Genomic DNA, 25,971 nt, shown 5'->3' on the forward strand with positions numbered 1-25,971 from the left:
TCCATTTATGTATATATATTTATTTCTTTAACACATTTACAATTTATTATTGAACCTTACAATGCAGCTTGGCAAAGGGGGGAATTATTGTTTTAGATTCTATTATTACAGCTCTTTTAGGGAGTTTTTACTCATTCGCGCCAGTTTCTGCTCCAGCTCCCTCTCCGGCTCCGGCTCCGGCTCCGGCTTCCACTTCTGTTCCTGGCTTAAGCGCGAGAGCAATATCTCGAGTATATTGTATATATATAAGTATATATATTTAACACCTTGGTATTCGCAGAGGTAGGATAACAATTGTCAGATGTTCACTGAATATATATGAGAAAAATGCCTGCAATACATTTCATAGGATGTGCTGGCGCCACTCAGATAAAACCGGGTGAAACCGCTCTCGGTGGTTCTGGTGTGTTTTATGTTAGTTAGTGTTGGATTGGGACTTGGAGGTGGAGGTGGAAGGAAGAGCAAACGGCTTAGCATACACTTGAAATACTGCACTGAACAATGATTAATGTTAATAACCAACCAGACTATAACATAGAAATATTCATACTTAAATTATTACAATTTGCTACCTTAGACAGATGATCGAGCTTGAGACAGCGACCGCCGATTGGCGAATCGCTTGAGTCGCTTGGGTTGAGGTGCGCACAACTTACAACTTACAAATAGGTATTTCAATTAGAAAAAATATATATGCATATTTAAGTATGTATTTAAAGAGTGTTGTGTGTGAGTGTGTGTTAAAGTGTAGTGTTTAGATGTTGTGTAGGTTTAACGTTTTGTACATGCCCAAAAAACTTTAGCAAAAACTTGAATATCACTCGTATGTATGTTAAAATTTGCAATTTTTCAAATTCAATTCTCTTGCATGAAATATAGGTTTTACAATAATAAACTTTATAAACGCCATTTAATCAGTTATCGTTATATATATCTATATATATATGTACATATATATATATATGTAAATGTATATGTATGTATATTAATTAATTGTATACAATAAAAATAGGGAGATGCTTATTAATTACGATTTTTACAAGCCTATCCTCGGCACGCGCACGTACCACATGCGAACGTAAGTGACATGACCCTTGAGTTTGAGTGGTTTTTGTAGATTATAAATTCGATTAATGCGCTCGGGTTCTAGGTTCTGGGTTCCGGGTTCCAGGTTCGTGGGACTGGGATCGAACCTCAGATGGATAAACTCGTACACTATGCGTAGGTATGTATGTATATGCCGTAAGTCAACACATATTATATATATATTTATGAATTATATTATGTTAGACCTGTATTTTTCAATTCAAACGAACTTAGACCGAACTCTTAACACTTGATTAGGATTTAGATTTACAATTAGTCTGCCTGCTAAGCAATACAAAAATATCTATCGTACTCTTTGCCTTGGTGGAATCGTGGAATCTCCTTCCCTCAGCGTCCTCGTATCTGCATCTGCTCGGTGCGATCTGTATTTACATTGAAGGGGCGAGCAGTTTGTGCTTCCCAAATCGATTTTGGCGCAGGAGTCGTACATATATATTTCTTTTGTTATTTTTTTGGCACTAATTCAGTGGCCAGTCGGAGGACGATAGTCAAAAAATACATCGATCTTCGAGCAATCCATAATTCAACTATTCATTCCTTCGGTTATGTTTGTCCCTCAGTCCGTCAGTCCTGTTAGGTAATCCTACTAATTTCCAGCTTAGCAGCTGCTGCCGATCCTGCAGGATCTTGCTTATCAATTATCGATTTTCGCTTGGCCCATAAAAACCGTCGGGCTTTCCACTCGTACGCACTGGGTGACCTTAGTTGTTGTTCTTCCAGCGCGAGAGCAGAAGCCTCCAGCGGTTTTTACGCCTTCTGCTTCAAATTTGCCATATCAATAGATGGTTGGTGCTGTCCTCGCGGCCAGCGATCTCGCTCAGCGAGTTGGCTCCGGAGTTGCGGAAGTCCTCGTAGCCGTCGCCACCGGATATGATCAGTGTATTGTTCGTCTCCGACTTGGATTTGGAGTGCTTGATGGAGCTGTAAGAAAACGGATTGATTAACTTCACTCTGATTTTCTGAAGCTTTTGACATACCCCTGCTTTGAGTACTCATCACTGGTGGCACCATCCCGACCTCCTGCTCCTGGCGCTGCTCCTTCCAGTCCTGTGGTCTCCACGAAGGTGAGGAAACGCACGTGGCCTGTGTGGCCGTGGGGAATGCCAGTGGGCACAATATTAATGGCACCCTTTTCGTAACCCTGAGCCGGAATGGTCAGCAGGACGCCGGCACTAGTGCCGATCCAGATGAGATCCTTACAGCAAAGGAGCGAGGTGACACGCAGACAGGCGGCCTTGTGCTGGCGGATGATCTCGTCGCAATTGGAGAGCATCTTGTTTACGGCGGGAGCGAGATTAACTTCGGTAACCAGCTGGTGGCTGTATATAATATAGATAAAGAAAAGGATTATAAGAGAAATAGGATAATCTAGCGTTAACTTACCTATTGGAATGGAAACATTTAATATGTGCTGAGTTCTGTATGGATATCCACACATGATTGTTCGAGACTGTCATGTTTGTGATCGGCTTCGAGTCCGATGAAATCTGTATCTGATTGATGACCTGAAAAGCCAATAACAAATGTAATTAGAATTCTCAATCTTGTACTTTAATAAGCTTTCATACCGTTAAAGTCTCCACGTCCAGGACTTTGATAATGCCCTGAATGGAGCACCAAAGGCGGCCATTGACATTCAATAGCTTGGTCACCGGACTGGTGACCGTGCCAATGGATAGGCAATGTGATGAGCAAGTATTCCAGGAGGTGGCTAAGTGAGTAGGCAGTGTTAGTCAAATCGTTTTCATATTTAACAGAAAATACTTACCACCATCTCTCAGGTAAACACAGATATCACCATTTGCTAATGACACAAACACTCGATTGTCCAGGTACCTTAAAATAATTCATCGCATAATAATTAATTAATTAGGGATATTTCAAATATTTCTGATTTGCTTACAAAATGGAATAGACGGCCGAATGGTGCTCGATCTTGATGCGATTCTTCTTAATGCGAATATTGTCAGTGCTATTGTAGACATGGATGCAGCCGTCTTCGGTGCCTATCCACATCGTTGATTGATTGCTCTCGCCTTCTTCCGGATTTGAATCCTGCAACAAAATGACACACATGGTAATACGAAGACATGGAACTTCAGCTGACATGATCTCACCTGATGCCCATGATATGAGGGCGCAGGACTAGGCACACGTTCCGACAGAGTTGCACCAGATCCCGCTCCAGTGCTTCCACCACCCACGTTAAGTGTGGCTGCTGCCGCTTCCGTCTCATCCTCACTGGAGCTCAAGTTTAGTTCCAATTGAGTATCACTGCCGGTCGCGGTCGTGCCATCCGCAGCATCTCCTCCAGCTACCGGTGTCGGAGTGGGAGTGGTCTTCTTTTTCTCGGGCGTAGCCGTCGCCGACGTTGAGGCACTCTGAAAGCTCGGGGAGATGCTCTTCCGGTAGTCACGCAACTGTTGCGTGTAGCTCTGCTGCTGCTGCTGCGGCGGTTGCGGGGTATTTCGCTTGTCCTTATCCTCCTGACCACCGGGTGGCTGCTCCCCACTGCTGTTACGACTAGAGGCCGCCGAGCTGTAAGCCGGCACAGAGGCCACGCACAAGATGCGAGCATTGCAGACACCGTTGCAACTTGTGACATTTGGCTCCGGATGCAGGGACATGATGCACACCTGACCCACGTAGCCATCGCTGTTGCACACCCACACGTCCCGATTGTCGCTTAACGTGGCCGCCGCACAGGTGAACTGGAGGCCGGCACGGGTCTTGCGGATGGGTATCGAGGTAAGGAACTCGGGGATGGGATGACGTTCCAGCGTGGCAGCTGTAAGGGGGACACCAAAAGGTATGACAAGGATTTTATTAAGTGCCTTTAGGGGAAATATTTACCCAGCTTCTGCTTGGCCTCGTTGAAAGCCTCCTCCCACTGGGTGCGCTTCTCCGTCTTGTTAAAGACCACGGTCAGCTTCTGGTTGCCATTTCTGAAGCAATCATTAAGAAGCAGATATTTTACTTGATTATCTTAATTATTTGCATGAGTTGGTTTCACTTACGGAGAACTGACTGTCAGCTCGAGCATATTCAGCTGTGTGTCGTTTGTCTGGCGCTCGGAGAGCTGTCGCTGGACTTCGCGGTGGAGCTCGCGGATGGTGTCTTCCATATACTGATGCGGGTACTTGAGGGAAACGGCAATGTCGGTCATCTGCTGCAGCTTATTACAGTCGTCGGCCAAAGTCTCGATTTCGCTGACAATGCGCTTGATGTTTTCGTCCTTGGCTGCGGGACAGAGTAAAGCCTAAATTACAGATCCAAAATCCAGAAAAACAAATATGTATCTACTCACACTTGACAATCTCCAGACAGTCCAGCGAGATCTTGGTGAGGAACTTGTACTTGTTGGTGTCCAGTGTTGTGGCCACTGTTCCCGGGCAAATGCTGCTATTGGGCTTGCGAATAGTGCCACTTCGTTTCTTGATGCTCGTGAGTACAAGCAGGTCATTGAACAGGAAGAAGCCACGATCCTTGCGAGCTCCCTGTCCCGATGGCATGGAAACCAAGTCGAAGAGCAAGAACTGCCTTTCGGGTGCTATCAGATCGGTAATTCCCTCGATGACGCCCTCCAATTCCCGAAGTGTTGCCTCCCGCTGACCATTCTCCATAATCTCGCGCTCCTTGCAATTAATGTGAACCAGAATGTCATGGACCAGCTTGAGCACGTCCTGTAAGTGCTTCGTGTCCGGATGATCGTGATCTGTATGCTTGATCAATCGTTGGAACAGCAGTTCGTAACTGGAAATAAACAATGATATGGTTTATATTAAGAATGGACATTTGGTTTCAAAAGGAGGAACTCACTTGGGAAACTTTTGCACGGGCTTGATGAGCAGATTGTCCAGGGTGAGCTTGCCCTTGTGCTCCCGGGCTGTGGACTCCAGAAACTTGGAGAACGAGGGTCGCTGGTGTTTCATAGAGCGTATGGCATTCTTGGCCCGATTGCAGTTGTTTACAAAGGATGTATATACCTCCAGGACCTCTAGCTTAGAGAACTGAAGAAATATAAATATAAAAATAATATAAATAATTTAGGATCCTTAAAAGTTGTATCAATTAACAAAGCTATATTTTACCGTTTCCATGAAGGCATCGCCCACTTTCTGATGGACATCCCAGTCGTCAAGACGCTGCTTCAGATCACCCAGAAACTTTTCGTGTATCTCCAAGATGTCGGGCACCATGAAAAAGATTTCGTCCACAGTGCGGGTGTCAATCATACCAGCGTGTTCCGGAGCCTTCAGCACTTTTAGATACTTGACGACCACCGTCTGTAGGGACTCCACGTAGGTCTGCTCGTTGCGATAGATCTCCTGGACCACATAGGTTCTTGTATCCTGCAAGGATAAGAAGGAATAAGGGTGAAGGGGCAATGATTACATATTGATGCGCATTGGAATGTGTACAAATTGATGTTGATTGCGACCAGACTTACGCCTTCATAGCCGCCCAGATTCCATTTACTACTCATCTCGAACTGCGCCCGCCGCTCGGAGTCGTCCTCCGAGTCGGAGCAGGTTATCGAAGTCATTTTCTTCAGCCTGTCGCACTTGTCGTTCTGATAGCCACTCCCTGCCCCGCCACCTGAACCGGCAGCCGCCCCGAATCCCGCCTTGCTCAGCCGCGCCACCGTGGTGGTGGCCATGGACACCGCCTGCGAGACACTGCTGCCGCCCAGCCCGTGTCCGTGTCCGATTCCAATCCCGTGGCTATTACTGCCGGTGCTGAGGTTGCTACTGCTGTTGCTGTGAGAGTGGGAAAGGGTTTGGGATAGCGACTGGGACTGGGAGTGGGTGTTACTGCTGTTGCTGGTGTTGCTGGTGTTGCTGCTGCCACTTGGCAACTGTTGCGAGTGGGCTTGGATCTGGGACTGGGAGGTAGCCTGAGCTTGGTTTTGGGCTTGGGGGAGCAGGGCGGCGGCAACGGTTTGGGAGGGCGCCGTCAGGGTGGCCTGCAGATCCAACAGGCTTAACCGTAGATTCTCTCGATTGTGCGACATGCTCGGAATGTTGGAATGTTGTATTTTATAGTGTTTTATTTATTATGCTATTCTTGTCACTGTTTCACCACCACACTGGTTGTTTCACTGCACTGAAGCACTGGAGCACCGCTGGAGCATACTGTATGTTGTTTCAGAAACAAGAGAACGAGCCCACGTCTGGTCTGGCTAAGTAATCCAAGCCGACTGAAAGTGCAACAAGCCGCTGCCAGCCACCACACAATGCAGCTGGCCGAGGATGTTGCACATAACATCTGCATCCACACACACACACACGCTTACACTCACACAAGTTTTCAGGCAGAACAGCCTGCGTAGACGGCGAGTGGGAGAACCACTTGCCCACGTTCTACATGCCCTGCATGTGCACTTGAAAAAACAAAAGTTAATGAATGATTTTACCTATAACTATCACATATCACGAGTCGCAAATTTACAAGGAAACGTAAAATATTTTTATCAAATATGTTGGAATACAAATAAAAGTATTTTAATGGGTCTCTAATATGGGGGATTTTTGGTTCAGGAATAGTTTGCGTGTTTATAGCTTATTATCCTTTTTTCTAGTAGAAAACTTTAAATGTTGTTAACTGTCTAGACCCTTAATAGGGATTCTAAGCTTTAAAGGAATTCACCTTGATTTTTGCGACTGTATGTGACGTTAGAGAGCCCACGAGTCACTCACTCACTCACTCACTCGCACTCACACGCGCTCACAGGGACAGCCTTGAGCACTCCCCAACCACAGGAGTCCCCCCCGGGCCAACGAATCTCCCGCACTGCACAAGTGTCTGTGCGTGCGCTGTGTCTGTGTGTGATTTGATAATGACACTGACCATGTTGTTGTTTGCCTTTGCTGACTGAAGGCCAATAATGCGCAAAGGAAAACAAGGCGAAAGCGTGGGTTAGAGCAGGAAAAAATAGAAAATAGGAGAAATAGGAGAAGAAAGCCAGGCGGCAGTGTGAGCACAGCAGTTGCTGTTCGGTTCTGTTTTCGTTTCTGCGAATCACGGTAAGCGGCTGTTCAGCTGTGTTGCGTTTTACTTTATGGCCATTTAATTGCCTGATTAGGAAAGCGACAAAGGCCAGGCGAGCAACATGTTATCACGCACACAAACACGCAAGCAGCCATGTTACGCCGATGATGATAATGATGATGATGGCGGTGAGCTTGTTGCACCGTTATGTATGTGGCTGTGCGTTGTGCAGCATACATTTGTGCGCAGTTTAGATGGCGCTGGCAGTTACCGTTACGCTACGTTACGTTACCCGCTGCATCCAGCCACAATTCCATTTTACATTTCGAAACGATTGCACACATATACACACACACGCGGCAGCGCACACACATGGCGGAGAGCTGACAGGTAATTGATTTGCTCTCTCCTCTCCAACGTCGCCGTCTCGCTCCCACTCGCCTGGGTTACTGCGGATAAGTTGAGAGTTTATATTTGCACTCTATGTATATTATTGGCGTAACGCGGCGCAACAAGAGGTTGGCCTTGTGCAGTCAGGTACACATATTCATACATACACACATATACACACGCCCGCCCGTTCGCAGAGATGAAAAATTTAATTCGAATAAAATGAAAAGTGATTTTTCTTCTGCTTTGATGGATGTCTCGCGAATCTCGGAGTCTCGAGACATTTTCCCACGCACATAACACAGCCACTCGCACACACAAACGTACAGGGAAAGTGAAACAAACAGACACAGCATAGCAGCACTCCAGCGATAAAATATTTTTTCGTTTGGTAAATTACGATTCGTTTTAATTATTCCGTCTTTGCTCGCCGCCCCGTCTTTTGTTTGTTGCTTTTACACGGATTGCAGCGGATTCCTGGCTCCCAAAAAATAAATAACAAACGCAACGAACGAACGAACGAAACATGAACAATTCCGCCACACAATGGTCGTAGAAAAGCAAATAAGAATTAAAACACACGGCGCACAGTGGTCTCTTTAGCCTTTCTCTGCTCTGCCGCAGTCGCTGCTGCGGCTGGTGCTGCTGCCACGGCTTCTACTGCTGCTGCTGCTGCTGCGCGGGAGAGCAGCCACAGTGGCACTCCTGTTCGCCGCCACTCAACTCGCCGAACACATTCCATTGTGCCATATACACACTTAATTTCCATTTTTCATATTCCAAGCGCAATGAAAATCAACCCCACCACCCCCACTCCACTCACACTCCCAAAAAGAGTCCAGAGAGACACCCGTGCCACCCACTGTGGGCGAAGAGAGACCGAGAGAGAGCTTTGGGAAGCATAGCAGACCCCAGGAAAACCGAGCGTAGGAGAGAAGTTTGTGTGTGTGTGGGGGCAGGCAGTACCTACAAGGTACATCAGAAACGTGCTTGGTAAATTTTAGATTTCGGGTTTATCTGCTTTGTAGCAAAACATTAATTATCCATGTGAACGCTAAACGAGAGGCAGGAAACCAGCTCGTAAACACACTCCTCGCACCGCCCCCACAAAACTCTATGTGGTGCGCTAGTCTCAGCTGTTTCTACACCGTTGGAATGCCATGCGCCGCTCTCAAAATAGAGAGAGTCCTAGTACGCAGGGAAAACAAGAGTTCGATTTGCATGCGACAAGTGTCAGAAATCGAATTTGCCACAAGATCTATTCCAATAAATTTAAGGAACACGTAAAGGACATTACAGAAACAAACAATTTATTGGTAAAAAAATCAACGAGCGAAAGTTATTAGTGTATCCTGTGACCTAAATACATTTCACTTAATTAAAGCAAGCTAAATCCTTAAAAAAAACTCATACAAGAATTTTTCCGTAATAATTCCTTTTAAAAAGTGTAAGATGAAGGGAATATGTTTCACTTGCTTCATATCTGCTATTGACTAAAAATAGTACCCTGCGACCACTGTGCCTGGAATGGAGCGGAATAGAACGTAGGGAACCCAATGGTACTAAATGGTACTAACACACTAACACACATTTCCAATGCGCACCGTTTTCTTTTTTTTCGTTTGGAGCATGCGCCTCGGAATTCACATGGCGCCGCTGCTTCTGCCGCTGCTCTGCCGCTGGCTCCCACACCCACGACATGCATTTCTACTTAGCAAGCAAAACAAAAACTTTGAGAGAGACTGTGAGAGTGTACAACAAGTCAGCAGATAAACAATGAGAGGAGGAAAGCTAACGATCGCTTTGATGCTTTCGCTATTGCGCTCTCCATTGGAACTGGAACTTTTTGGAAGTGCAAAGAGAACGAGAATTTTCTTCGAGGACCCTTCCTAGCCTTTTTCTGAAGCATACTTTATGGGACAGCTTAGTTTGATTGCAAACCTTTTTTTTAACATTTAAAATTGTAAAAAGACCAAGCACAAAACTTTAACTTATATCACAGTACAGAAGATGGAATTCCAAACTTTTGTTTGCCTGAAAAAGGTCAACTGTGAATTCTTAATTCATATATCATACAAATCTAGCTGAGACGTCTACTTCAATGCGAAAATATCTTGTTGTGGGTTTTTCTGCTTATCATATTTTAAATAAGAACTAAGTGTTACTTACCGCTATAGTCTTCTTCCGTTGTTCGGAGATCATATTCTCGCTGGATCCCTTGAGCAGCTCGGCCAGCAGAGCGGGCGTAGGCTTCAGGCCGGCCTTGCCACTTTCTCCGGATCGTCCCGATCCCCCAGCGGTCGCAGCAGATCCCTTATCCTTGGACTTATCATCTGGACTTCGCTTGGCGGTGTGATGGTGGCCGTGACTGTGACCGTGGCCACCGTGACTGTGGCCGTGACTGTGATGGTGATGCAGCTGGCTGGGACGCTCCGTGCTCATCGACTGGCTGCGCTTGCTGTGATGCGACTTGGGAGCCGGAGCCTCTGAGGCGGCGCGCTTCATGTGATGCAGCTGCTGCTGACCCAGTTCCGCCTCGGTTAGGTTCTTGGCGGACACAGAGATCTGGGCGGTGGCCGCAGTGATGGCCTTGCTGCCGTGCTCCAGCTGTGAGGGCGTAGAGGCCGCACGGGCGTGGGATGGCACCGGCAGAAAGGCGCTCGATTTGCGCACCCGCATCGAGTTGGAGTACTGCGGAAGGTTGCGGGATGATCCGCCACTGGATCCACTGGATGCCCCACCAGGAACTGATCCTCGCAGGTGCAAGCTGAAAAAGGGAAGCAAGTTTAGCTTGTTGTCTAAAATAACAACATTGCTGTTTCTCTTAGCTTGTAATCCAAATTGTACTCGTTTATTTTTGCAGCCAAAGACATATTTATTCAAATGTATTTAATGACCGGCCTTAGAATGGCAATAAATTACTTGAAATTACAGATGCAGAAAACATAAACCATTTTTATATAGTATGTGACATTGCACAAACAAGAGGAATCATTAAAAAGCCGAATATCGATATAATTTTTCTTAGGTAAATGAGTTTCTGACCTATTAGTTTAAATAAGAACGTGATGATAACTAATATATGAAATGTTTTAAGAGTTACTATATATCACTTTATGTTTGATTTATTACACTCGTTTGATTTGATACACTCACCTGTCCGTCTCACGGAGTTCCTCGAGAATCTCCTCAAAGTGCATCCTGTTGGGCTTCTTCATCTCCGCCTCGAGCATCTGGCCGTAGGGACCCCGAAGTGGTCGCTTCGAGAAACGCTTGTAGTCGTAGTCACCACTACTGGGCGTGGGACTTGAGGTGATCCGCTCCCGTTCCCGCTCCCTGGCGGCCCGATCGCACTCGTTGTCCGAGGTGGAGTCAGAGCGCAGGTAGCTAAAGCTTCGATTGGAGGCGTCGTCCTTCTCCTCACTGCTGTGACAGCTAAAGTTGCTCAGCAGCTGGGCCTTGTCGCGACCCAATCCTCCGCTGCCCCAGGAAGGTGAACCCTTTTCCAGCTCCGGAGTGTTGAGTTCGAAGGAGTAGGAGCTCTGGGGGCTACTAATGTACATCTGTGAGGCGGAAGGCGTGCTAGGATCCGGAGATTCCGGTTTGATGGCATTTAAATTGGCCACATTAATGTCCAGAGCCAGACCACGATGTGGCGATGGCTCTGTGGGCGCCTGCCAGTCGGCATTATCTATGTACATCCCCTTGCGCTTGGTGGACTTATCCAGGTGCCTTCGTTGCCTCTCGTCCGTGCTGTGACGCGGCGTGGCTATGGCCTCCAGAGAGCTCCTGAGGTCCACGTTGGCCAGGTCAAGGTCATCGTGGCTATATTGCTTGCGGTGCTGCTCCAGTGGTGGATTTCTGGCCGTGGTCGCCACTTTCACTTGCGGCACATCCTCGATCTTGGCCAACTCGTCGCCCTCCTCTGACGAGCGACTCACGGAGATGGTGGGCACCAAATCGCTTCTAACAGCCGTGGTTAAAGTGGACTGCGTTTGAGACACCTTGCAGGCGGCGTGCGGGATGGGTGGCTGAATGGTCTCTGGCACAATGCCGAACTCTTCGGGAGCCACCTCCACCCATTCTTGGGCAGGGGTCTCCAGCCATTCCTGGGCGGCACACTCGTACACTGGCACTGGGATCTCACAGGTGGTGGCTGTCTGCAGGAAGTTATCCGGCGGCGCCTCCAGTGGTACCTGCTCTTCCATTAGGGTGGCCAAGTTGGGTGCACTGCCGCTCACAGACGAGGCAGGTGGCGTAATCTCCAGGGCCGGCTGTACTTCCTCGCGAATCAGGCAGTCGCTCTCCGACTGAATGGTATCCGTCAGCGATTCCATGGTGGCGTGGGCGGCTATAACACTGCTGGCGGTGGCTGTCGGGAAGAGAATTCCCGAGCTGCCACTCGCCGCTAGCTCGTTGCTGAAGATGTCCTCCTCCTGAATGGCGTCGTGGTCCAGTGACTTCTCTTGCCCGTAGTTTAGGTTGATGCTTAGCTCCGTCCTCTTTAACGGTATGTGGACCCAGCCGGGATCCGTGGGAATCCTGCCCAGTGCCGTATCCTCCTCCCTGGAGTGCGTGGGACTGGGACTGGGTGCCTCGATGGCCTTGTCGCGCCTCAACCGATCCCGCAGGGCGCTCAGCGTGGACTTGCAGTCGATCTGCGAAAACGAGACGGAACGAAAGGGGGCTGCCTTCTGGGGGCTGCGCGATTCCGACTGCGATGTTAGCGCCGTGCTCTCGAAACTGGCACTGCCAGTGGCCGACGCATCTACGCATCTACGCTGCTGCCTCGGATGCTGATTCTGCTGCGCAGGTGGGGGCGGGGACTTGGACTTCTCGCGGTTGCTCAACATGAGGGCCTCCAGGTTGGAGAGACTCGTGTTCGGCCGCAGTGAGGCAAATAGGCGGGCGGCAGTGCTTATGCCTCCTCCTCCACCCGCACTGCCACCGCTGTGAAGAGGCCGTGTGGCGTCTTCAGCTCTCAGGTGAGTGCTACTGCCCGCCTCCGATTCCGAGGTCTGACTAGCGCCCGTATCCTGGCGCTCCAGAGCGGAGGAGGCACGTGGCTTCCTAGGTGGCGGCACTGGCGGGGGCGGAGGAGGCGGCGGTGTGGGAGTTGAGGAGGCGCGGGAGCTGCTGCCCCCACCGCTGCCGCCACCCCTCAGCAGTTCGGTCAGCTCCCGGAGACGCTCCGAGCGCTCAGAGGTCTTGCGCTGCTTCTCCGGACCGGAAGTGGAAGCCCCGGAGGAGGATGTGGAGGCGGGGGCCGCTGGCGAGGATTTGCGCCCAAAGCCAAGGCGCTGAAAACGGTCCAGGGTATTACGTCGTTTCTCCATTGTGTGCTGAACGTAAGAGGAAAGAGAGGTATAATTCCAGTTAAACGTTTATTATTCATCTGCGGATCCCCAATTCCGATTCCGATCCCTAAGCCCCATCCCGCCCCGTATCTTTTTATGGACTAGCAGTGGGCGTACGTGTGATTCCATTCCCCCTAGCCCTCGCCTTCACCCACTCCCATGCCCCCTCTCACCGAAGAAAAACAAACAAATCGCTTGGCGATTCAGTTCGATACACTAAAGCAGCAAACATTGAGTCAACGTCAACGCGGCGTATGTGTAATATCAATGGGCAATGGACAGTGGCAGTGGCAGTGGGAGAATTCGCTATCCCAAAGGATGATCTCTGGGCCTGGGCAATGGGATTGGAATGCTAATTGGAATGAGCATGAGCATTATGTATTCCCACATCCGGAACCCAGCCAGCATGATTATATTAGGCGCCTCATCATTCCCAGCGTCATTATAGCCCATATTCACTGCACAATGACACACACCTCACCACATCCCCGGCCAAAAACAACCAATGTCCGAGAACCGAGGGACGAGATGAGCGGGCTCCGTGGCGGGAAAAACACAATGTAAAACCAGCCAACGTTGCTCTCTCTCTCTCTATATATATATATATATATATGAATATATATAGCTGATTTGTGTATACATACGCACACAGTGATATTTTTAGTATAAACAACAGATCTCTGCCGCATATATAAAAGTACGTATACCACATACAGACATACATATTTAAATCCCAATACATATAGATATATACGTATGTCTGTATGTATGTAGGTAGAACATACAAAAAATAAAAGAGATCTTTCGGCTATGACTGGGAATGAATGAGCGGATAGGCCAACTTACAATGCACTGGCCGAAATTGGGTTGAATATTAATTTTCTCCATAGGATCCTATATATCAAGATAGGTTTACGGTATGATAATAATCCAATACATATCTTAGCATAACTAATATACCAGAGAAGTTGCTCAATTTAAAATACTAGCCCTCGTAAGTAAACTGAAGATAAATTGGTCTTAATACCCTTTCTTTTAAGGCATTACATATATGATATACCTTTCATGATCTTCTTTGATTGACTTCATTAACATTTTACTAATAAATATAATCATGCCTTTTATTATTAATCTTTAGACTGCTTTCTCCCAGTGTATGCATTAAAAGAATCGTACAAATAACACAAAAGTAGAGCAATACTAGCAAAGATATCTCTGGCGGTGAGAAGAATTCTCGCAAGCCAACACAAATGCACACCGCAAATCCCCACAGTCTCCCGATCTCTCAGATTGAGCGGCAGAACGTGCGATTTAGGTGGTGCCCATCCATCCATACATCCATCCATCCAATCATCCATCCATTCTCTGGCCCAACTACTATCACGGAGAGAGATCTTTTTCCCCCATTGAAGGAAAATCAAACGTACGAGTAACTATATGATATATGGGATCAATAAAATCGATCAAAACAAAAGGTTTATGGCTGAAAATTGCACTCCCTGACAGTTGGTGTGATGAATGGTGGCCATTGAGTTATAGTGAATTCAAATATACATACATCTATAATCGATGTGCTTGAGGTTGGTATTCTCTCTATTTCGGATATTCCATAATGGAGTCCAACCCTATCTTAACTCTATCTGGGTTCAATGGATATTGATGATTTCATCTGATGATCATTTAATCTTTAAGTTCTTAATGATATTCTTAACTTTTCCTTACTAAGATTTCATTATAATCATTATAATTTTCTTTCATTCTGAGATTTAATAAGTAACCTTCAATCTTTATGATTTAATATAATATAATAAAGTATAGCCCTGAGTACTTTCCTTTTGTAAATTCCTACAACCCAGAATCCTTCCTCAGGACTTACCCCGTTTTCCTTGTTAACTTCAGATGGAGCTTCCACATGGAATTCGCAGTGGCAGGGCAGGTGTAAATTATTTCGCTTAGGCTGGATTTGATTGTGAGTCAAATTCTGGTTCGTTTGAGGATATATCGGATTCAATTGGACATGGGCATTGCATACACGATGCTGCTGTAGGGGCAGGGAAAACGAATTTTCTCGATCACTTCTCTCCTGATTGATCACATTCGCGGTCACACGCGCCAGATCGGTATACGGATCATAGGTGACTTTGGGTTCGCCGTAATAAAACTGTTCACTAGGCTGACCCGACGGCAGTGGCGGCACATGCAAACGCGATTCACTGACCGACTTGTGTACGACTCCGTTCGTCAAACTCCGATCGACTTCCGGATCCGGTTCCGAGTCGAAGGTCAGGCGCCCGTGGCGATCGTAGCAAAGGGATCGTGGCCCCCTTAACAAGGCCAGGGAGGAGCACTCCCCGTTCGATCCAAACCGACAGTTGTAGTTATTATTGTTGTTATTCCCCTCGAAAAAGGAGTACGGCGGTGGAATACCCTTGCGGATGCAACAGTTGCTTCCATGTGCAGGATAAATGCGTGGTGACTGCTGGCTGACCAGGCGACGGGTCTTCACCGCTGGCTCATCGCTGACCAGGGACTCGGAGCAGGTACGCGGCTTGGGTGGCACTGGCGGGGGTGGCAATGGGTGCCTATAGCTTCGATAGCTAACGGTGGCACAGGAGTTGTAGTGCTGCAGAGCTCCTGGCTGCTGATGTAGGTGTTGTAGATGCTGCTGCTGTTGCTGCGGATGCTGTGACAGTTTTTTGTCAATTGTATAACAACAAATTGCTGGTGACTCGTCGCTGATTTCAGATGACAGGGACAACACTGGCGATGACGCCTCAGTCGTTTCTGTTGCTCCTCTTGATGCTTTTGCTGTTGCTGTTGCTGCTGTTGTTGGCCGCTGCTGCTGCTGTCGTGTTGATTGTTCCGATTTCGTTGTTGATGTATTCCGATGGTTTTCTATTTCTATAACCGGCCGCCGCGCAACGTCATCGAGTTCGTCAGCGGCATCATCCTCATAATGGGCATCGACTAATACGCGCCTCGGGGTGGCATCGACTTCCTCCCCATCGAAGACAAAGCGAAACGACGACAAATCGGACACTGAATCGCAGTCCCCAAACGGCAGCTGTTGCCGCTGATGATGCTGCTCTTGGCGGCGGTCCATGGAGCTGCCAACTTGTTGCCTCTCGCCACAGCAATTCTCGCATAGAATCCGTGAGCTTTTTGTGCCGATGCCAGGAGATAGCTTTCGATGCTGTTGCTCCGTCTGAAGATGATGAAGATGTTGCTGCTGCTGCTGCTGCTGCGTGTTGGCAAAATATTTGGCAATGGGATCATACTCATCCTCGTTGTTGTTATTATTATTTATGTTATTATTGTTATTAGTATTATTATTGTTGATGTTGCTGTTGTGGTGGTGATAGGTCAACTGGGGACCACCCCTGGCCTCCTGGCCCTGGGTAATCATTGTGGCTTCGCCTGGCTGGCGCTGTAGCTCTTCATTCCACGACAGCTTCTTGTAGCCACGTCCGCGCACCACCCGTTGTCCCAATTGGGGCGTGCTCGGCAAGGAGCTGGACAGCTTCAGGGGCGGACGATGTGGCACCTGTTGAAGATCACCTGCTGTGGGGTGTGGAGGTAGGTGTAAGTGAATGCTCATGGAATGTTCACCTTTCCCTGATCTTACCAATGACTGTTTCCACCTCTCCAAGCTGGACAACTTCGCTGTCCAATGTCCGCGTGGAGTGGCGCATGCAGCAGCACGAGATCAAGCGACTGCTCTTGGCCCTCCTCCTGGCCACTTGGTCAGCTTCCAGCGATTGAGTTAGGTGTGCGTTGATCCTCAGATCACTGGAGTTTCTGTGAAATAGTTTTGTAAATTATTTAAAGCAAAAATGTAATATAAAGAAACCAATTTAGAGTACGCAGTGGGTGCAGTTTGATTTAGCTATCGGTGGAAATTTATATCTTCTGATAAGCTAAACAATAACATATAAACCTGACATGCATATATGATTTTACACTTCTTAAGATAAGTTTAGCTACAAACAGTGGCGTAGAAATGGCTGGAAGAAAAACAACTAAAGTTTTCATACAGATAAATAACCTTGCTTCACTTGTTATTAGGTAAGTAGCCCAAGAATAATAAACAAATAAATATTGATATCTTATATTACTGTTAGTAAAGTATATCTTATTAAGTAACTAATATAGCCAAGATTACTGGGTCCCAAGAGTGGATAAAAATACATGCTTTTTCATTTATATTCAGAATGCCCTAGGGTCTTATATACCCCTTGAGTCATTATATATTTTAGGATATTCCAAATGTTCGCCCAAAAGCATGCCACAAGCATTGAACTTTAAACTTTCATGCAAATTAAAATGCTCTACTTTCGTCTCAATCCTTCACCTCTTGAAAGTGTTTCCATTCTTGGTCCTCATCGGGATACCCTCATATCTGGCTCTAGTGGAGATATCGTATTTAATGAAGCCTTGGGGAGCCTCAGGCATTATTCTACCCATCAGGGAATCTTTGTGGCAATCTGATGACAGTCCAATTCGGTCGAGTGTACTCACAGTAAAGTTCAGTGCCTCAAATATAAGGCACACCGTCGATCTATTTTTATCTGGTGCAGCGCATACTTCATCTTCAATACGATTGGGGAATACAGTAAAATTCGATATTATAAAACGCAGATGGATGCCTTTTATTAAAACATCAGGCGGAATGGGAAACTTTTGGAAAAATGATTGATGTTTTAAAGGGGAAAAATGTATTTAGATTTGTAGAAAACCCTTAATTTTTATTCTTACATCTAAATATTTTTAATTGAAAATAAATAATAATAATGAAAATAATAATAATAATGAAAATAATAAATAATATTAATAATATTTAAAGATTAATGCTTAAGATAGAAAATAATAAGCATAAATCTTTTTTTACTGATTTTATGCAGCCTTTCTCTTTCGCAACGTACTGTTTCATCGGCCACATTCTGCCTAAGCATTTTCAGGCATTTTATGGTTTTTCTATGTCTCTGTTTTCATCACATGAATATATGAGAACATCAAGAGTATTCACTAGCTCTGAAAGGCTCTTTAATTATCCAATTATAACAATAAAAGAAGCATATGTTTTGGTATCAAAGTGTTCATTCAATTAGTCTCTATGTTAAATAGTATTAACCCCATTATAAATCCTACCGAATGCCAGTTTGTAAGGCTTTAATTTTCCATAATCATAATTAAAACATTCCAAATGCCTTAAATGGTAGAAAAATCACAATTTTTGCCACTTTCAGTCAAGAGATATGCCACCTTTCGATTTCCTCGAACGGAACCCGAGTGTTACGCATGCGAATTTTTAGCACAGAGCTGCTAGCCAAGCCATGACCATGACATGGTCCAAGCTCTCCCAAAGTCCCCACTCCCATACACTTATCCCCCTACTTTCCTGCTGCCACTCTCGGTTAGCTGTCATTAAATATGTTTAGTTGGTTTTTCTCCGTTTTTTGTTGCATCCACAGCAGTGTCCATTGTCTTTCGGGGATTGGTTACCCACCCGACTTGGCCAGGCTTTTGTTTCAGTGGACTTTTCAGTCTTTTTCTTTGGCTCGCTATGGTGTTTTCGTTTTTGTTGTTAGTTGTTTTTTTCTTCTACATTTTAAACAAGTGGCTTTCCTATAATCTTAATTGATGTCGAACAAACAGCAGAGCATGTTGCACAAGCCGGAGACGTCTCCACTTTTTGCTGGCAGGAGTTTGCCAACAGGCAGGCATTGTTTGGAATGAGATTTGCATGGGCTACAACCTCATTTCGATATGATAAGCAAAATGGATTAAATCAGGAAAAAAGGCAAGCATAGTGGAGAAGAAAGCGTAACACTTTTTGAGGTGTAAATATCTCACGCTCGTTGGGAGTCAGTCACACATTTGTCCCCAAAAATATCATCATTTCGCCAGGCGACCAAAAATATATTTGTATTTATTTTCCACCAGAGGAATACCGAAGAATCTTTTCAGTAAAAGATGCTCGTGGCGAAACAATTGCAGTGTCGTGTACGAACAGTGCGTAGCATAACTATAACTAAAAGATATGCTAAATAAATATTATTTAAATACCTTATATTAATAACAAACAAGCAATATGATTTCAAAATTAATGAAATAGAAATGGAATGACTTTTCTCTCTTAAAAGCAAATCCACGAAATATTCAAATGCTTTTGAGAGCTGTCAAAGCGAGAAATGTGTTTATTATTTCAACTCTTACTCATCCCCAGATATTTTTTTATATTTATGAAACTTTCTGTACAAACATTTGTATATGTATATAGAGATGCTTGTGTGTACATCGGATTTTGTGTAAGACATTTTTTAGTTGAGATTTCTGGGGTGTAGTCCATCGGCTACAAATGTATCTTTTCGCAGCGTAATCACTCAGGAATGCAGATGCACAGAGATCTCTAAATGCGGTCTATAAATACGCGCTCTAAACTGGCCAGTCGAAGCCAGCTTATCAGCCAGACGGCAGACGCGACACAAGAGGCACAAGCTTGATTTGCACAGCTCCAGTAGAAAGCAGATGCAGATACAAATGCCTACAGATGCAGATGCCGATACAGATGCATCTGTATCTATAACTACCACATCTGAGGCGCGTAATTAGATGCGACTCAAGGCCGCGGCGCAGCTGATTTCACAGCTTATCTATTGTTTGGCCAGAGCAAAAAACACTGTCCCCGAGAAATCCCTGAGTCTGGGCCTGTGAATTCTTTTTGGTGTACGCCAGCTTCTTAATAAATATACAAGTTTTTCGAGTGTTTGCAAATGGAATACCTGGCCAGATAACAACGGGGCGACAGATAGCAAAAGATCTGGCCAAGAGCGTCAGCAATCAAAAGTCAGAGGCAGAGATACGACGTTAAACAAGATGTAAGTCCCCCTCCATCCAAACCAAAAGAGTAGAAGAATTAAAGCCCACTTGAGGGGCATTGGGAAGCGATCAGTGGTGATACATTATAAATAGTTTGCCGCCACTCATAAATAAACAAAAATTCAATTAAAATCATACTCTCGAGTCCGAATCTATAATGGGGGAGAACCATTAAAAAACCATAAAAGTTTTGACATGTTGCGAACATTTCGCTGTCAGCTGCAGAAGCAATCCCCCCTGCGAGTCATCTAGCATCCAGCATCCAGCATCCCGTATCCAGCATCATCTCCCCATCCGCGAACAATAATAACAATTAAGCCTGACAACGCGCGCCGACTCTTCGCCCCCCGGGTAACACCTATTTTTGTATGCTCTTTTTCATAACTATTTCATGGGCCATAGGCCCTCCGCCCCGACCCACTTTGACTGACAAGTGACAGCGGGATCCCCGAGCTGTGATCCGTGATCCATGCCACATGCCCCCTCCTCACGTGCCACTTGCCGCTTGCCACTTCCCACTCCGCATGCAAAACTTCTTTGTTATGGACTTTATGATTAATCTGCACAGCTTTTCAGCGGCATATCAGCAACACCTCCAGCACTCCAAGTGCGTGATGAGATTAGGAGACCATCCACCATCGGATCCCTTTAAATACAACAAAACAAAAAACGAACCGAAATGCATACGCATTTCATCTCCGGAGGAAGCTATGTATGTTATATTCCTCATCCCTGGCAGTGGGCGACACCGCCCCGTCGAGGCTTTGCTGAACTTGGACTTGAATCGAATCCAAGAGTGGCGCGGCCCAGAGACCTTGTCCGTCTCTTTAAATTGCGAATCAAACGATTCTCTCAGTCACACCTACCTCATCAATGTGGCTAGGAGCCGGGCTTGAAACTGTATCTTTCGGTTCAAGTTTAGTTCGGTTCAAGACCAGCGAATGAGAGCAGCAATTGCGAGACACTTGATACAGAGCACACACTAGTAGTTAGGGAATAATTCTAGTCTATATGGGCGTAGAAATACTGAGTACACTGAGGGAAAAGAAAGAGTACAAAGCACGCCATTTGATGACAATTTAGATACTCTATTCAAACTGGAAAATTATCAAAAGAAGACACAAAACGTTATGATGTACTAAAATCTGCCAAGTATGAATTCAAAGATAAAACAAGTAATGGTAAAGTATCTTTTACTAGAAACTATAACAATTGTAGGAAAATTAATGCATATTTTTAAATGCGATTTAAGAATTAAGTTACAAGAACATGTATCTGTAGTTTTTATTGTCATTTAAGATTGTTTTAACAATAACGATACAACTTATTTAAGCCTTTTACCACAAACCTTTCAAGAAACCTGCATCTCCGAAACAGATATCGAAAGCAACCAATAATTTGCTATATTTTGTTAGCTGTAATAGTTCTTAGATACCTTGATTTTCCCCCAGTGTGCACAACAACGCACGAGCATCCATAGAAACCACAAAATCGTAACCCACACCTCGAGGCTCGCGGCGAGAAGAAGGCGGAGAAAAATTAGCTCTTGGGGCGAGGCGAGACGCGTAATTCCAGCTGCATTTTGGCTTAGGAACTGCCCAAAAAATAAATAAAGACCCAAGACCGAAAATCGAACGTTAAATCTGGCTCGGAATTATGTCAGTCAGTCGGTTAGTCTCTGGGCCAGGGTTCGACATTTCACTTTTGATTTTCGATTTCGTACTTTCACGAGCCGAGTCTCTGGCGTAGTGACCCCCGAGTTCAACCCAGCTGAACCCGAACGGTGTAGAAGCGATGCAGATACAAATGGGATTGGGATTGGGAATGGAGTGGAGCAGGAGTCGAAACTGATGCTGATGCTGGATGCTAAAACCTTTTGCCTGCACAACATTCAATTAGTACATATTAAATTTGTTTTGCCCCTTGCCGTTGTTGTTGGTTTCTCTTTTTTTCGATTTCAGTTTGGCTTTTTTTCTGCTTCGTTTTGGCCAGTCCGAACAATGAAGCGGAACTTAACTCGATTTAAGTTTTTATGAGCGGTATTTTGTAGTTTGTATCTGCTGCCTTGTATCAGCAGGCAGCGATAAATTGTGTTATGAAAGTGCAGTGTGCAGGAAGACCCCGTCCTCGACTCCAACTTTGGGCCACAGTCGCGAGTCACAGTTTTCAGTCTTCAGTCCCAGTACCCAGTACCCAGTCCCAGTCGAGAGTCAAAGTTGAACAGCTACATGAGCCATTGATTGTTGCATCGATTTGGGTGATAACTCTCCCGCAATCAGCAGCGGATCAGATTCGGGGAAAAAAGGGGAAAATCACTTTCATAAAATTGTTTCCCATTCAAAAAATTCTTTATCTAATCTGATGAAGAGCAGCGATTAAAGTAAGGTCAGTTTTAAAGATGGTTATTTCCGCTTGACGATGATCAAGAGGAGTGTTTCCTAAATGTAATTAAATATAAATGTTATGAGTGAAAATATATATACAAAAGAATCTCTGTATTTCATAAATCATTTGATTATAGATGTGTATAATCAAAATCTATATAGCCTTGAAGTTTGCTATTTGATTCGGAAAACGGACATAAGCTTAACATAATAAGCGATATCTTTTTATGAAAATTTTGCAACAAATCAAAGTTGAAAAAACTAATTGCGTAGCCAAAACTGCACTTATTTCAATTTGGAAAGCTTTTCTACGTTTATTTTTATTAGGTTAATAAATCTGCATACTCAAATAAAAATAAGAAATTTAAAATTTCGAAAATTTATTTTTTGACCGGGCATAGCTAGATCGATTCAGCCGTTAATTCTGATAAAGGATATATATGCTTTATAGGGTCGGAAATGAATCCGTCACAGCGTTATAAGTTTCTAACTTAAATTACTATACCCCGCAAAGGTATAAATAAGTATTATCTATATTGTTTAATTAGTATAAATCTGATATTTAATATCCCTTAAGTGGCATTTAAATATAGATAAAGAAATAACATATGAAGCTAACAAAATTAGCGCGTAAAATGGGATTTAAAAACAATGTTATGTTCTCCTAATCTTTTCCAGCTTCTCGGGAATACCGAAAAACAAGTTTTTTATCTAATCAAATAGTAACTGGGAACTTTGCGGAACTTTTGTAAGATAATTCCGCAGAATAATGAGCATAACATAGGGTACAATTTGATATATGGCCCCCATGGAAATGTGTCTTTTCTTAGTCCCATTATGTAAGGCCAGGCGATCTCCCGGATACCTGATTAGCCGTTTCGATAATGACTGAAATCCATTCTCAGCCCGCATTTTGATGCATTTCACTTATGTAAACTCCGTTTTCCACATCATATACTGAGGGAGGGCGTCGGAGGAGGCGTGGTCTCCCCATCAAAGTTCGATCTCGACGTTTCCTAATTTTCGGGTTCCGTTCCGGACTCAGTGTCTGGGGTCTGTGCATGTGTTTTCTGTCTTCAGATTTCGGGTTTTGTGTTTTGGGTTTTCGCTAAATGCACTCCAAGATGGAGATGGATATTGCCTGGGGCGGAGGAGGCGTGGTCGCCAGCTAACTACTGACGAGGTCGTGAGTATCACTCAAATTGCCTGGCCACATTCATCATGGGGCCATCCAGCGTCCGAAAACAGTAAATGTAACATGTGAGCATTGGGGTGGTCCCGCTTTATTGGTCTGATATTGGTCATAACATAACATGCTTATTGGTTAGCCTTAACTTTGGGAAGTGAAAGCGAGATGCTTCTGAGTAATGTTGGTCGAAAAGCCTTTAATCAGTTTTTTTTCAGAGGGTTAATTTGCACTCAAAAGTGGACTGTCAATATGCGAGTGTTGATTGATTATCTTACAATGATCAATCAAGTAATGTAATATGTTTAATGGCTTTCCTTAAAGTTCCCCTATGTATTTATTTAATTTCTGAATAATGTCCTTGAATACTTTATATGGCTTCCAATGATTATATGTAACTAAAAGAAATATCGGTTAAAATACTTTATCGAAAACTGATATTATAGTTTTAGCTTATGCTAGTAAGAATATGATTTCTGATTATTTTAAAGCTTTGAAACTCCTAAGGGTGCCATGGTTATTGGTCCACCCTACTAATCGCAGACTCCATTCGGAGCTGTTGCAGCCGAGCTGTTGGTTTAGCCGGCTAGAGGGGCGTGGTCGTTCAGCGCTGAACTCTTTTGGCAGAGACGACGTCGTTATATATGAGACTCTGTAATGGACCACGCTCTGGCACATATCCGAATGTGAGCTTGGAGGGACCACTTGTCTCCAGCGACAGTTTCCCACTTTCTCACCTCTCCCAGAGGAGCATTAGGAGCAGCAGCAGGAGTGTGATGAGGATTGCTTTGGGGATAGGGGGACAGGTAATAAAAAGTTCAGCACAGGGACAGAAGCAGACCCACATGAGCGGTGGAGTCCGCAGGAGTCGCTCGAGAGCTTTTCATTACTTTATTTTCGAGTCTCTGGGCCCAATCGGAATCTGTCTTGCCAATAACAGCAAATGCCACCAACAACAGCTAGCAGCCAGCAAACAGCGGACTTGCTCTGCTCGTTTAAATGCGGCGTCGCAATCGCATTCGTTGTTTGAAAATCCAAAATAGACAGACGGAAAGAAAACAAGAAATAAGTATATTACTATTACTGCAGACGATAAAGGTTAACCCAGGCAAAGCGAAACAATAAATACTCTGTGAAATATACATATTTTTCACACCTCAAATGCAGCTTTAATAAAGCTTAATCTAAAGAATATAACTGAAAGATTGCCAAGGAATTATTGTGGCCAATTTCCTTATGCTTTATGTTTCCTTAATATACTTTAATTAGCTAATACAAAAAGTTTAAAGCTTAGTTGATTTTCCTCATAAGAGAGAAATTATGTCACCAAAAACTCCACTCTATTGAATGGGAATTTTTCTTATCTTATTGCCAAATGGTAAATCAATTAATTTTCTTTCCGTATGAACAAAAATGTTTGCATATTTCACATACTAATTTTGACCAACACCTGATTATGGGTTATTTGATACTTTATTGGCTTATTCAACATGAGCTTGAGGAATGGGGTTACTTTGAATACAAAAGATTGGTATGCTGTCATCAGGTCATCAGTTGTAGATAATATAGTAATGATCTTGACAAAATAACTTCAAAAGGAAATAGTTTGGTAAGCTATTATAATGATAAGTAATGTTTTTTTTTTTTTTTTTAAATAAACAATAATTTGTATTTTCATTTAAAGGAATAGAATATTAGAAAGAAGATTTTGATGATAATAGAAATTTAACAAAATAGATTAAAGATAGCAATAAATATCTCTAAGAAAGAGTAGAATTAATACCAAAAAACCTGTTTATTTATATGTAGGTAGAATTTAATGACAATTTGTTAAGCTTTAGATACACTTCCGATACAATAAATCTTAGGAACTTTAAGCCATTCTCACACACTTAATGAACCCTGAAATAGGGTATAAAGTGGTCTTAGAAGAAAACGAAGCAGTTGGTGGAGCTGAAGGAGGATCAGGAGGTGGATGGGATTGGAAAAACAGAAATCGTTTTTGCGCAATCCCCGCAAATCTGATAAGCAGTTAGAGAGCATTAGACCGGCCCAGCAGCACACACTCCCAAACGGAGCCGGCGAGCAAACAGACAAACGGAGAAACACATCCAAAGAGTCTGGCTCAGTTTGAGCCAGAGTCCCAGCCTCTCGGCCTCAGCATCAGCTTTAGTCTCAGCCTTAGCATCAGCATAAAGCCAGCGTCAAGTCAAAATCCCCAACTGGCCCGACCGGGACTGACTTTTGAGTGTTGCGGCACTGACTGGGCTTAGCCGCAGCAGACCTGGAGCTGGCCCCGGCTCTCAGCTCCCAGCCATTGCCTGTCCTGTCCTCCTCCCCAGATCTCCTAGCCGTCTCCTCCGCGCCCCATTGATGCTCGAGAGTCGCGACGTAACATGCAACATTACATGCCTATAATTTGTTTTCACACAGCAGGACGTTTTCACTCCATAAGACATCAGAAAGAGGTCTTAAATGGTCACATTACTGCCATTTCCAACAGCGTTCAAATGGCAGCCAGCCAGCCGAGGACTGGCTGCATCTTCTCCAGCGATTTGGTGCCCGTGTCTACCATGCCAGCCAGTGCCTTTTGGCCGGATCTATGCTACATAGCCTTCGGCCAATGCAATAATGTTTGCTAACTGTTATTTAATATAGTCATTATTTGGCCACAACT

At 44.8% G+C, this 25,971-nt stretch overlaps 1 protein-coding gene across 3 annotated transcripts in view; it reads right to left on the bottom strand.

Moving 5' to 3' along the window:
* The window catches only part of LOC110188251 (rho guanine nucleotide exchange factor 17), a 29,446-nt gene continuing 3,475 nt past the window's right edge, over positions 1-25,971 (bottom strand). Inside the window, exons 2-17 of one of the 3 annotated variants that reach the window (XM_020957924.2) lie at positions 16,471-16,643; positions 14,722-16,406; positions 10,645-12,830; positions 9,658-10,255; positions 5,199-5,459; positions 4,927-5,117; positions 4,415-4,860; positions 4,125-4,347; positions 3,961-4,052; positions 3,225-3,895; positions 3,011-3,162; positions 2,876-2,943; positions 2,676-2,818; positions 2,491-2,612; positions 2,085-2,426; positions 1-2,028 (exon numbers count right to left, since the gene is read on the bottom strand). In XM_020957924.2, the coding sequence (XP_020813583.2) occupies positions 1,869-2,028; positions 2,085-2,426; positions 2,491-2,612; positions 2,676-2,818; positions 2,876-2,943; positions 3,011-3,162; positions 3,225-3,895; positions 3,961-4,052; positions 4,125-4,347; positions 4,415-4,860; positions 4,927-5,117; positions 5,199-5,459; positions 9,658-10,255; positions 10,645-12,830; positions 14,722-16,406; positions 16,471-16,537 (7,407 nt within the window). In that variant the 5' untranslated portion in view covers positions 16,538-16,643 and the 3' untranslated portion in view covers positions 1-1,868. Of the gene's footprint in view, positions 2,029-2,084; positions 2,427-2,490; positions 2,613-2,675; positions 2,819-2,875; positions 2,944-3,010; positions 3,163-3,224; positions 3,896-3,960; positions 4,053-4,124; positions 4,348-4,414; positions 4,861-4,926; positions 5,118-5,198; positions 5,460-5,557; positions 6,281-7,888; positions 8,234-9,657; positions 10,256-10,644; positions 12,831-14,721; positions 16,407-16,470; positions 16,644-25,971 lie in introns of those variants that run through there. The other 2 variants (XM_086831796.1, XM_086831795.1) reach the window with 2 other exon arrangements.

The sequence above is a fragment of the Drosophila serrata genome, unplaced genomic scaffold (assembly GCF_035046125.1).
Source record: "Drosophila serrata isolate PLE 108 unplaced genomic scaffold, ASM3504612v1 contig_241, whole genome shotgun sequence".
NCBI lineage: Eukaryota > Metazoa > Arthropoda > Insecta > Diptera > Drosophilidae > Drosophila > Drosophila serrata.